We start from the raw sequence: 13790 nt of genomic DNA, 5'->3' as shown, positions 1-13790 counted from the left end.
TGAGAGGGGAAAATATTATAAAGACTTAAAGGTTAACCTAAGTCAACTGAGGCATAAAAGAATATGCTTTAGAAGAGTTATCTTCTTGGAAAAAAAAGTTGGGAAACCACTCATCAGGAATTATATAAAAAGAGTCTCTACCCTGTCTCTTTCTCTGTCGGCCCCTACCACCTTTATTCTTTATTTTTCAGAGACAAGCTTAGGACACTCCTAGCCCACACTGAGGGGTGACTGCCATTACCTGAATACCAGGGAAATGAGGTTAAAGGCTCTGGAATTATTCAGCCGGAGCAAAAGAGATTTAACAACTGACTGCATATGTAAGGTTCTATTGTACTGAGGAAAGTGACAAGGTGTTTTACAAAATTAAAACAGGACATGAGTTTAAGCTGGCTACTGACAAAAGTACTACAGAAAAACCATGACAATTTTTCTGACAGTGAAAATTTACGAGTAAAATGCTTAAGGACCTTTATTAAAAAGGATTTTTATAAGTAGGATAATTTCCTATTAAATGAAGTCATCTAAGTAAAGCTTCTGCTGTTTCAACACTTTGAAAAGAACAAGTCAAGGAAGGGTTAACTCTAACATTACCATTGGAGCCACGGGGGGTCTGGATGCCTGCCCTTCACTGTTCCCTGGAGGCTGGGTCACCCCATCAGGGTGTGAAGATGGTGCTGTAGGAAGCTGGGAGCTGGCTGCAAGGTGCTGAGATAATTCTGTTTTATGGCTCTTCTCTGATCCATCCAATCTGCTACTTCTCTCTATGGCAATCAGGTCACGGATTTTTTGCAGCTGCTCCACTGAAGCTTTTTTAGGAAAGATAAGATGTGTTTCTCCCTGTAGTTCAAAAAATTAGGAAAATATATATGAAATGGAGCCAATACTATAGATACTTTATAGTCTCTATAGCCAATACTATCATACTTTAACAATCATTCTCTTTGTACCATTATGGCACTTTTAAAAAAAATTACAGGAAAAGGTATACCAGAAAATTAAGAAAATCTGTCTCTTTTTTAGCATCAAATGTTTAGCCTATCTTATTGGTTCAAAAGATCTTTAAAAACATTCCATCTTTTAGGAATACTGTAATAAGTCAGAAAGCCTCCTAAAAACTGCAAAAAAAAAAAAAAGCACATTTCTATCTTCTCTGTAATAGGATTTGATAAAACTATTCTCCATGAAATTTCCCACAAGATAATGATACTATAGATACGGCCATTCAAAATGACCACTGGTCACATAAAACCAATACCAAGTTCTATACCAACCTTTGAATCTTCTCAAGTCTTTAAGAACAGCTGCATGATTAGAAGTCTATGGGGTCCACTAATTCTTCCAAGGTAACAAAAATTACACCCTGATGGTCATTTCAAAACTACAGATTGCTATTTAGTAATACAAAGGTGATACAAACCAACCAACCAAACAAACAAAAAAATCCAATTCTTTAAGAAGTGATTCAGTTAATGAATTCACATAATACAGAGTGCTCTAAAGTACAATAAACATTACAACAAAGCTCACAATGTACAACAGTCGGCAAATTACAAAACAAAAACAAAAAGTAAAATGAGAATTTATTCAATCGAGGTTTAAGGTGTTGAGAACCAACAGTATTAAAACAGTAATTCCCCCAACTGCAAATGGGAGAAAACAGTTATAAAGTGCAGCAGACCAACCTGCAGATCCTGAGCATTTAAATTAAACTCCACAATTGAGAATGACTATATTTCCCTACTGATGGCGGATCTACAGGAATCAACTGACCAAGACCTTAGTCGATAACGACATGAAGATCAATCCCAAGTGAATCCTTTTTAAAAAGCCAAGAGAGGTCAGCGATCTCCATATATTACCCAAAACAGCCGTTAAAAAAGATTACTATCATTTATTGCATTTATGTCTTTCTAGGTACTGTGCACACATTACCTAAAGAATTCTTATAGCCACCTTGAAAGGTAGGTACTAGGTTTAGCCCCGCTTTTCATATGAAAATATGAAGGCTCAGAAGTTAAATAACCTGCTTGATGTTCTGAATAACCTCAATGAAAGGATTCACATAACCCTAATTGCTACGCTGTAACTACCTCCATCCGAGACTGAACAGAGATCAAATCCCACAAGCTTGTACAAATAGTTGGAAGGGTAGAGCAAAGTATTATGACTGTTGCCATGATCACACACACGATGACTGGCACAAAATGGAACATGCTGGATTTTCCAACATGAGAAAGGAACCACCTACTACCTATGACAAGGTCTAGAAAGAGAAACCAGACGCCTGGTTTAAAATCAAACAAGGAGGCCTCTGATCTCACACGGTAAGCAGGCAACACAGAGGAAAGCAGACGACACCATGGACAGGTAACAGGGAGCCCCACAGGCAGCAGTCTGCCTGGTCAACAGCTCAGAGAGGCCCCCCTAATACAGTGGGGGGGAGGCTGTCCCTTCCATCTTCTCAGGACCAGTCCTGAAAGAATGTGTGATTATGAACGAAGTGTCCGTACCAAAAAGTTTAATCAACAGCACTGCATTTTCACACAAGGACAAAACTATAGGCTTAATGCATGAGATCAAACAACATTTTAAGAAACCAACCAGGATTCCAATATTTGACAAAATCTATGTTTCTCAACGCATTCTTGCTGAGATGATTCTCACTGCTGGGTGTAAGTCAACCCAGTCCCTGCCCAATAAATGCTGGTGACATCTTCCAGTCACCAGACAACTAAAACTACGGTGCCCACTCCTCCCCGGGGGTGGGTACGGCTCCTGGTGAGAACCACTCCACTAAGCTGGCCTAATGGGTCACCCATCCTGTGAATCCCAGTCTTTCTCCACCGCCTCCTCAGAATTTTCATAAAACAGAATAGTCTGAAAATTTCAGGTAGGTCTTGCATTCCCACTGCACCTCGAAGCCCACCAAGTCTCTTTCTGGAAGCAAAGTTCAGTTTCAGTTCTACTGGCTAACACTGATAAAACATTTACTTCTACAGGTCCTGAAGTGTGAAGTCCAAAGCCAGCCAGTAACTCTAAATATAAATTAGTCTGAAAACACGATAACCTTTTCTGAGATTGTGATTCCATTTGTGTCGAATACTACTCCAACTCTCAACCTGGCTGTCACCTGGCACCGGTATAACCAAACTACAACAAGTCTGCCTGGGGTGGAGGGGTTGTCTGCAGTGTGGGATTTCACTGCTGAAACCAGTACATTCCCAGGCAATTGCAACAGCTGGCCACCTCTCCTGGAACTCAAATATCTGCTGAAAGATAAATCTGATTCCACTGACTCTTTAACAATAAACTTTAACTAGTAGTCTCCAGTTGTCATTTACTTGAAAGTGAAAGTCGCTCAGTCATGTCCTACTCTTTGCGACCCCATGGACTATACAGTCCATGGAATTCTCCAGGCAGGAATACTGGAGTGGGTAGGCTTTCCCTTCTCCAGGGGATCTTCCCAACCCAAGGATCGAACCCAGGTCTCCCACATCCCAGGCAGATTCTTTTTTTTTTTTTAATTAATTTACTTTTATTGAAGGACAAATGCTTTACAGAATTTTGCTGTTTTATGTCAAACCTCAACAGGAATCAGCCACAGGTATACATGTATCTCCTTCCTTTTGAACCTCCTTCCCATCTCCCTCCCCATTCCACCCCTCTAGGTTAATACAGAGCCCCTGTTCGGGTGTCCTGAGCCAAACAGCAAATTCCCATTGGCTATCTCTTTTACATATGGTAATGTAAGTTTCCATGTTACTCTTTCCATCATCCCACTCTCTCCTCCCCTCTCCCCATGTCCATAAGTCTATTCTCTATGTCTATTTCTCCACTGCTGCCCTGTAAATAAATTCTTACCATTTTTCTAGATTCCATATATATGCATTATAATATTTATGATTTATATATATCATATAATTTGTGACTATATGACATTTATATTTCTCTGACTTACTTCACTTTGTATAATAGGTTCTAGATTCATCTACCTCATTAGAACTGACTCAAATGTGTTCCTTTTTATGGCTGAGTAATATTCCATTGTGTATATGTACCACAACTTCTTTATCCATTCATCTGTCATTGGACATTGAGGTTGCTTCCATGTTCTAGCTATTGTAAATAGTGCTGCAATGAACAATGGAATACATTGAACAATGGAATACAGTGTCTCTTTCAATTTTGGTTTCCTCAGGGTATATGCCTAGGAGTGGGATTGCTCGGTCATATGGTGGTTTTATTACTGCTTTTTAAGGAATCTCCATACAGTCTTCCATAGAGGCTGTATCAATTCACATTCCCACCAACAGTGCAAGAGGACTCCCTTTCTCCACACCCTCTCCAGCATTTATTGTTTGTAGACTTTTTGATAATGGCCATTCTGACTGGTGTGAGGTGATATCTCATTGTAGTTTTGATTTGCATTTCTCTAATAATGAGTGATGCTGAGCATCTTTTCATGTGTTTGTTAGCCATCTTTATGTATTCTTTGGAGAAATGTGTGTCTGTCTTTTTCCCATTTTTTGATTGGGTTGTTTTTCTGGTACTGAGTTGTATGAGTTGCTTGTATATTTTGGAAATTAATCCTTTGTCCACAGACAGATTCTTTATCAACTGAGCCACCAGGAAAGCCCAAGCATACTGGAGTGGGTAGCCTATCCCTTCTCCAGGGGATCTTCCCCACCCAAGAATCATTTACTTAATTTTCCTGTCATTTGACTCAAAAATTTGCATTTCCTTGAACAAAATCAGCAATTTTCTCAATTTTCCCTGTCTATACTTTTAACTTCTTTATGTTCAGATGCCTGTGAGCAGCTACAAGCAGATGACACAATAATTGACACTACCCTGGCCCTCTCCTTTGCAATCACCATAGCCTTCTTCACTCTCTGACACCTCTACTTGAATATTTAACAGTGTACCAGTTACAACTATCTAAAAGACAGCTAGTAGTTTTTCTTCCTCTGATACCTGCTACCCTCCAGACTTTTCTGTCTCAGTAAATGGAACTCCCATCCACTCAGTTGCTCAAACCAAAACCTAGATGTCACCCTGACTTCTTCCTTTCCCTCATACTCCACATCTAATTTATCAGCAAGTCCCACAGACTCTGCTTCAAAAAACAAATCCTGGATCCTTCCACTCCCTCACTCCCATTGCTGTCGGTCTTTAATCCAACAAATGTTTACTGAGTACCTATGTGTACTGGTCCTTCCCCAGGAGCCAGAGCACACCACAGACAGAAAGCCCGCCCTCGCGGAACTCACACAAACCACCGCCATTTCTCAGGCAGACAAAAACAATAAGCTTTCTACCTGGCCCCGGAGCTCAGCCCTCACCCTCATGCAGAACATTCAGAATATTCTCTGTACAATGGCTAGAGCAGTCTTTAAAAATATTCTTCCCTGCTTAAAACCTTTCACTGGCTTCCCATCCCACTTGTCACCAAGTCATTTTTACCACAGTTCCCCAAACTCCATGCCCACACCTCTGCCTGCCTCTGTGGCAAAGCTACACCTGCCAGAAGTCCTCTGCACAGGCCACTCTCTGCGACCAGAAAGCCCTCACCCGAGAGCGTCAGAGACCTGAACTGCTTCTCCTCACTCAGCAGCTCAAATGTGATCTCCGGGGCTTTGCCGACCACTCTTCCTTACATGGCTGCCCCCACCTACGGTGGCTTATGATGTCTTTTCAAGATGTACTTCATATGTTTTCACATCTGTCTGTCTGCCTTATTGGAATTCAAGCTCCACGTGAGATGGGATCTGTTACCTCTTCACCACTGGATTCCTAAGGCCTGAAGCCGACGGGGGAAGGGAAGCAGAGAGGTGGGGAGGCAAGTGCACCCAGGGCCACTCAGTGAGTGTACCTCCTGAACAGCAGCCACAGCCTTGCCAGCCCTGACTGCTACTGACCACTCAGTCTTTAGATCCAGGTCTGATGTCTTTCAGTACTCCATAAACTAGAAATGGCTAAGCACAGGCGTACACACAGAAAGCTCATCATCTGGACAGCTCCTTTCCTGTGTCATAAAATTAAACTATGCCACAGACTCCACAAGATGGAAACACCAAACTTTTTGTCTGACCTAAAAATAAAAACAAACACAAAACTCTTGAGAGTCTTCTCTTCTGTCACAGAAGAGAACCCTTACGTGTGGCAGCTAAACTCGACCTTTCTGTTTTTACCCTTTTCATTTCTTCCTGGAGACAGGGGGTTGGAGGCCATTCTTCTGTGCTCACATAGCAGATTTTGGCTAAAAGTCTAAGATGAGCCAGAATTTAGTCCTTGGGTTGCACGTCTGACCTCCCTAAAGGACGGAGATGGTAAGAATTCTCCCCATGGGAGAGCAGTTATATTTTACTGTGATTTTAAAGTATATTTACTGCGATTTTTCAATGTCCAATAAGTGAAGAAATAACTAGTTCCACAGCTTTCCTGAACGAATCAATTAAAAAATATTATCTTGTTTAGAAATCACTGGTCAACACTACAATGAATGCTCTGTACATAAACTGCAGAGAAAGCCATGAACACACTTACCTCTTCAAATCCCATTTCGAACAAACATTCAACAGCTCCTCTGACAGGCAAGAGTCGAGTAGAAAAAGTTGTGTTTCCAATCCGGATAGATCTATATTTTTCATCATTAGGGTTTCTGATTTAAAAAAAAAAAAAAAGTCTGATTATATATAACAATTTATAATTTTCACCATGTTTTTATATTCTTTCTACGTTTTATACTGGCTATATTCCCTCAAGGCAGGAGAGAGCCTGACTTTACAGAGACGTTACAGACAGCCAGTGTGGAAGGACACCCTGGTCTGGTGATTCTTCCCTCAGGGCACATTTAGCACAATATCACTGTTTACCTTCACAGCTGATCATATTAATGCTGCCAGGAGGGAACATACATACAACTTTCTATTTCTGTGCTGTTAAAATTAGAGACCTTTATGAGTTTTGGGACTGCTAAGAAAAAAAACTCAAGTAAGCTCCAGACACGGGCAGCAAGTTTTGCCTGTTTTGTTCTGATAGATCTCAATCATCAAGGATAACTCAACCTGACACGTAGATGGTGTTAATAATTTATAGTTTATTAAAAATTAATAAATGCTTATGAAATGAATGAATACAAGAAACTAAGAAGTTACATAAAAATGAACCAAAGTTCCTCAAAGACTTTACTTCTGACAAACAAGAACCTAGTTATAACTTAACAGTCATTTGACTTTTCTTCCTTCCTTAGGCCAATGGTTGTTTTTACTACAAGTCTTGTTTCAGCTCAAGATATATTTTTGTCACAATACGTATGGTAATGATATAAAATGAAGATATCAATTTCTTTTACAATAATTAAGATTTTGAATATTACACATGGGGTGAGATAAGCACATGAAATATTTTTGAGATTTTTAATAATCTTGATAAACCAGAGATTATTAAAAAAAAAAAGTTACAGACAACCATGGTATTATACTCAAAAAGGCCTTCTGAACATAATTTAGGATAAGTAGGTTTCATATCTGACAGTGACATCCTTAAAAATGGTGAAACTTAAAGTGTTATTCACTCAGTCATGTCCGACTCTGTGTGATCGCATGGGTTGTATTTTCTGTTCATGGAATTCTTCAGACAAGAATACTGGGATGGGTTGCCATTCCCTTCTCCAGGGGATCTTCCTGACCCAGGGATCAAATCCAGGTCCCCTGCACTGCTCGCAGACTCTTAACCGTCTTGAGCCACCAGGGAAGTCCAATGGCAGTGGCTTCCATCAGCACGACACTACGGTTTCTGTGGCTGTGTCAGGTGTCCACAGAGGAAGTCCTGAGGCCATCAGTCTGGGGTCTGGAATGGCAGGGGGGACAAATGCTAGCAGATAACCAGCCACCTTAGTCCTAAACTTATACATGTTCTCTAGATACTGTGATATAAAAACAAAGCCAAGATAGGGATTTTTAATTGTGGAAGTTTCAACCTATTTCACATTTTTTTCCATCGAGCAGCTCCTGTTGCTAAAAAACTGTCATAAACACATGAAACTTTTTTTAAACCTCTTTTCCTTAATTTCAAAAACTGCACAAGTTTATTACAGAATATTCAGAGACAAAAGCTCTAAAATAGTGTTCTTTAAAGTGTCCAGATTGGTGCTAATCTATTCTTTGTTATTCATCCATGAGGAATACAGAAATTGAGAGCATTCAATTATTATTATTACAGTAACTTGACATTGCCATGAAATTTTCATCGTATTTTACAGAAGTTATACGTCCACAAAGGATTGGAAATTAAAAACAAAAGCACTGTTCTTCACTGAAGGTCATAAAATGGTCACTGCCATAAAATGACAGAAACACAAGGAGAGACAGGTGCCTTACTATTTTATTCTGTGTATTAGATCAGAGTTTCTAAATCTTGGCAATACTGACCTTTGGCCTTTGTTGTGGGGGCTGCCTGGGCACAGCAAAACGCTGAGCATCCCTGGCTTCTCTGCTACACTATGTCACAAGTGTGCCACTCTTTCTTACATTGTAAACATTAAATGACAGCATAACCCTACCTTTATCAAAGCTGGTTACAGATAAATGAGGCATCTTTTCATGATTCTCAACACGTCCCACAGGGTGATAAACAAAGCAGTACCACCAGGATGGTACAGTCTACTGGTGCAAGTGCCAGAGCTCTTATCTACTTTTTCCCAACAGTTTCCAGATTTCTACATAATCAAAGTCTTTTACGGTGCTTAATTTTCTAATTTTTCTTCCCCTTTCCACTAGTGTTTAAAAATTCTTATAAAACTTACACGAGCTGTTCTGATATAGCTTATTATTTTGATGTGTTTCAAAGTAACTGTCGATGCAGCATCTTTGATATGGGCTTTGTATATTTTAGATTTTCCTCTCTAGCATCTAATAGGCAATTTCCTGTCTTTGTACACTATCTTTGAACCTCACATACTATTCATCTGTTTTTGTCATTCAATGCATATTGCAAACAAAAAAATGGCAATAACGTCCAGTTACCCAAATCCTATCTTCCTCTTTTAAAACGTGTTGAGCAGACCAGCTATAGTTGTGAGTATAGACTGATGTGAAAGTCAACCTCTTAAGCCCTCAAATCCATCAGCTCCCATTTCCTGCCTTTGGAAAAGCACCACACACACACAGACACACACATGCCTAGACTCTAGCTTCACAGTTTAAGCCTTGTGCAGCCACTCTCCTTGAGCTCATTACTACTCTCCTTACCCTGTGGTGTCTAAAGCAGCTCTAAGGATCACCTTCAGCTTTGTCTGATCTTCCATTAATTCTCTGCAGATTTTTCTCAAGTTTTCTGTGCTGTAACTCCTTGATGTTTTTCTTCCTATCTCTGCTGAGCATTAATTTTTTCTATGACTTCCAGTATATATCTTGCTTGTTTAGCAATTACTTTGCACCTTAGCCTGAGGTTTCTTCTGGTTGCTAGATGATGCTGTTGAAGAGATGGGGCTTCAAAGGGCAGCAAAATTTCCTGAATCTCACTCAACCATCACTCTGAACACATTTTGGTATCTTGTGAGTTGTCTTACCCACAGGTATTACCAAATTGTTTCATCTATATAAAATTTAGTCTTTGCATTTACAACTGACCCCTTCATGTATCACACAGCCTTGTCATGGCAAAGGATCTTACATAACTCAATGAAGTTGAGTCATGCCGTGCAGAGCCACCCAAGACAGACAGGTCATAGCGAAAAGTTCTCACAAAACGTGGTCCGCTGCACACAGTTCAAGAAGCAACAGTACTGGACATGGAACAATGGACTAGTTCAAAATTAGGAAAGGAGTACGTATATTGTCAAGGCCGTATATTGTCACCCTGCTTATTTAACTTATATGCAGATAACTTCATGCGAGATGTTGGGCTGGATGACTCACAAGCTGGAATCAAGATTGCTGGGAGAAGTATCAATAACCTCAGACCTGCAGATGACACTACTAACGGCAGAAAACAAAGAGAAACTAAAGAGCCTCTTGATGAGGATGAAAGAGGAGAGTGAAAAAGCTGTCCTGAAATTCAACATTAAAAAAAAAACTAAGATCATGGCATCTGGTCCCATCACTTCATGGAAGACAGAAGAAGAAAAAGTGGAAACAGACAGATTTTATTTTCTTGGGCTCCAAAATCACTGTGGACAGTGACTGCAGCCATGAAATTCAAAGATGTTTGCTCCTCAGAAGGAATGCTATGACAAACCTAGCCAGTGTATTAAAAAGCAGTGACATCTCTTTGACGATAAAGGTCCATACAGTCAAAGCTATGGTTTTTCCAGTAGTCACATATGGATGCTGGACCATAAAGAAGGCTGAGTGCTCAGGTTGTAATGCTGGAGAAGACCCTTGAGAGTCCCTTGGAGTCCAAGGAGATCCAGTCTACCCTAAAGGAAATCAACCCTGAATATTCATTGGAAGGACTGATGCTGAAGCTGAAGCTCCAGTACTTTGGCCACCTGATGCAAACAGCTGACTCATTGGAAAAGACTCTGATGCTGGGAGAGATTGAAGGCAGAAGAGGGCGGCAGAGGATGAGATGGTTAGATAGCATCACCAACTCAGTGGTCATGAATTTGAGCAAACTCTGGGAGATAATGGAGGAGAGGAGCCTGCTGACTCAGCAACTGAACAACAACTTACAACTGTATAGTTAGAAAAAGCCCTGCTTTTCACCCTAGAAGTCATAATCAACCATATTTCTAAGATTTTAAGACGTACTAGCAAAAAGCCTCCCGCTGAGTCACAACTTTCCTTTTCTCAGAAAAGGAAAACATAAATGTTTCTACTTCAGAATTTCTGAAATGCTAGGAATTAAGTATAGCTGGGAGGGATTGGGGGCAAGAGGAGAAGGGGACGACAGAGGATAAGATGGCTGGATGGCATCACTGACTCGATGGACGTGAGTCTGAGTGAACTCCGGGAGTTGGTGATGGACAGGGAGGCCTGGCGTGCTGCAATTCATGGGGTCACAAAGAGTCGGACAGAACTGAGTGACTGATCTGATCTGAGCAATTTACTTGTCTTTTTCTTTGGAATGCACAATCCCAGAAAGACTTCTCACAAATGGAAACTTAGTACATGAGTGAATTCTATAATCTTGTATTTTTATCACTGATCACAGAAGTGATTTTGTAGGTCATTTGAAACACTATTTCTTAGTCCTTCTGAAAAACTGTTATTCTGATGTACATGAAGAATTTCAAAAACATCTCTCTGCCTTCAGAATCATCTGGGAACCATCTCTGGCTCTAACTTTACCAATCTCTGTAGCTGACAACATGGGAAACATGTGCACGTAACCCAGCTTAACATGAAAACCTGAATAAGAGAAACAAACATGTGTGCCATGTCCTTTATTTATTTCTAACTTCTGTGACAGTTTTATAATTTAAGTGTTGTTCTTTTCTGTTAACACATTATTGACCAGGGGATTTTTGTAGAAACTAAGACCAGTGGCCAATGATTTATGTAGTTGAGTACTGAAACAATCTGGTCAATAACATCTGGGTAACAAAAGATGTATTAATACATCTCTGGTCAATAAGTTGTTAAACATGAGGAAATTGATACCCAGAGTTTACATAAATTGCCTATAATCACATTTCTAGGAAACGGCTGACTGGGACTTAAACCCACTCACTGGTTTGATTACAAACACTCTCCACCATACAGCTGCCAACAAACTCATCCATTCTCTGTTAACTGCCTGGCTCAGTTTCTCCAGGTGTCAGTGGTAACCCAGATGAGAAATCTGAAGTTATTTCAGGCGTTCTGTCTCCTCCCATTACCAGCTGTACCCCTGGCACTCAGTCATCAAGGATTGCCAGCCCCTGCCTACAGTTCCCTCTCCATTCATCCAGTTACGCACATGCTGACTGCAACAACTTCAAACGTGAAACCCATGCCCACGTCTTCTTACATCATCATTCTACATGAATCTCTCATTATGCTCTGAGTCTAGAAACTACAAGTGCTTTCTGTTGCCTATCACGTCAAATATATGTCATCTTATCAAACCTTTCTTCTCAAAACCGTTCCACATCAGGTCCCTGCTATCTCCTCTCATATAAATATGTAAGCTTTTAAACATCATCCTCGAATTGTCCTCCAGGTATTATGCTATGGCTATTTTCTGTATCTGTGTCTTTCTCCTAGACATGTTTTCTTTGAAGAAAGAAACCACTTTCCATTCTTAGCCCTTCCCAATCATACCCAGTGCAGTTCATAGCCAGTAACTGTGTGCAGTTCGCAAAGGAAATTAGTGGGAAATAAAATGTTTTTTTAAAGAATAAATGAAGCCAATTTTCCAGGGAGCCCATGTGGAATGTCAGTAAAACTATTACAGATTTTTGAAAGGTAGATACTGAAGACAGTGGATTTTTATCAAGAAGTTAATGAACTGGAAAAAAAAAAGGTTCTAACCCATGGTATATTGTGCATGCAAATTAGCATATACTTCATTCTATAATTTCACGAACTTTAAGACTCTTAGTTGGGGAACAGGATAAGCATCATCTGAAGCAGAAATTTAAAATTTAACCCAAAGTATTATTTTCACCTGTGTGCAGTGACAAATATTGCTATTTAAAAACAAACTGCAAATAAAATTCTCAATCCAGCATTCACCCTATAAAATACTATAACTACCGTGAGGTAGTTATAAGGGATATCAAGACACCCCCCCACACACCCCCTTATCTCTAAGGTTAAAGGATTTCCTAAAGCATCAAAACAGAAAACTGTGGTCTCCTCTGTTCTCTAGCATATCTGCAGTGTAGAAAGGCTAAGGGCTCAAGAAGAAGTCTGGGGCTTTTCTGTTAACACGTAAGCTAGTAAATGGACTTGGAAGGGGAAGAAAACGTGGGTCAGCCCCACCAAGACCAAAGGAGTTTGAACTATAAGAATATGAGGGAACTAATATTACTACTTAAGACAAACTATAACAGGTAGTTTTTCACACCATCTCCACTTACATGAGTTCAACTTCTAACTTCTTTTTTTAGACAAACATTTTTTAAGATAGAAAACATAAGCCACGGTAAAGATCTAACATGCACGAACAGCATGACAAATTTCTTCTATGACTTTGGTAAACATTCATAGTGATGACTGTGATGCAAAAGGATTTCATTCCTCACAACATCTTGATCTCAGCATCTGTGGTTTCACTGGGTTGAAAGCAGAAGTGAATCCTTATTGTAAGGCCAACTCCCTGTTCCCAATAACGGGGTTTGAACAGCTGGGTGGCTCCCCAGGCGGGAGGTCCCTGCGGGGCATGGGCTCTGGAGAACACTGCCTCGGGCTCACTCAGGGCAGAGTCCTCCGGCACCAGCCTTGAGCTCTGAAGAACTGTTCGACCTCCTGGGGTAGGGAAGGCGAGCCGAGAAGGTGTCACAGAGGAGGGAGACAGCCCCCACATAGGTCACAATCGTGCCGCTGTGCACACTGCACCCCTCGGAGCACCTGGCTCAGGACAAGGGCTCCATGTGTTGTTCCTTCGATTCACTTGTAAAGTTATTAAGGTTACCTGTATGAAGAGCTTCCATGGTGGCTCAGCTGGTAAAAACTCCGCCCGCAATGCGGGAGACCCCGATTCGACCCCTGGGTCGGGAAGATCCAAGGGGGAGAAGGGGGAGAGGGAAAAGAGGGGGAGGGGGGGACGGCAGGCAGAGCCTTCACAGGTAACCCTCTGCCCCTCACCTCAGGTGCCCTCTGCCCCCCTCCTCAGGTCCCCTCTGCCCCCCTCCTCAG

The 13790-nt window shown here is 40.8% G+C and overlaps 1 protein-coding gene across 1 annotated transcript in view; it reads right to left on the bottom strand.

The window, feature by feature from the left end:
• NGLY1 (N-glycanase 1) overlaps window positions 1-13790 on the bottom strand; it is a 63370-nt gene that overhangs the window by 43863 nt on the left and 5717 nt on the right. The window contains exons 3-4 of the mRNA XM_010846451.1: window positions 6550-6664; window positions 595-840 (exon numbers count right to left, since the gene is read on the bottom strand). Of these exons, the coding sequence (XP_010844753.1) occupies window positions 595-840; window positions 6550-6664 (361 nt within the window). The remainder of the gene's footprint in view (window positions 1-594; window positions 841-6549; window positions 6665-13790) is intronic.

The sequence above is a fragment of the Bison bison genome, unplaced genomic scaffold (assembly GCF_000754665.1).
Source record: "Bison bison bison isolate TAMUID 2011002044 unplaced genomic scaffold, Bison_UMD1.0 scf7180017864236, whole genome shotgun sequence".
NCBI lineage: Eukaryota > Metazoa > Chordata > Mammalia > Artiodactyla > Bovidae > Bison > Bison bison.
Note: the sequence above shows the minus strand (reverse complement) of the source record. Positions and strands in the feature narration are given on the sequence as shown.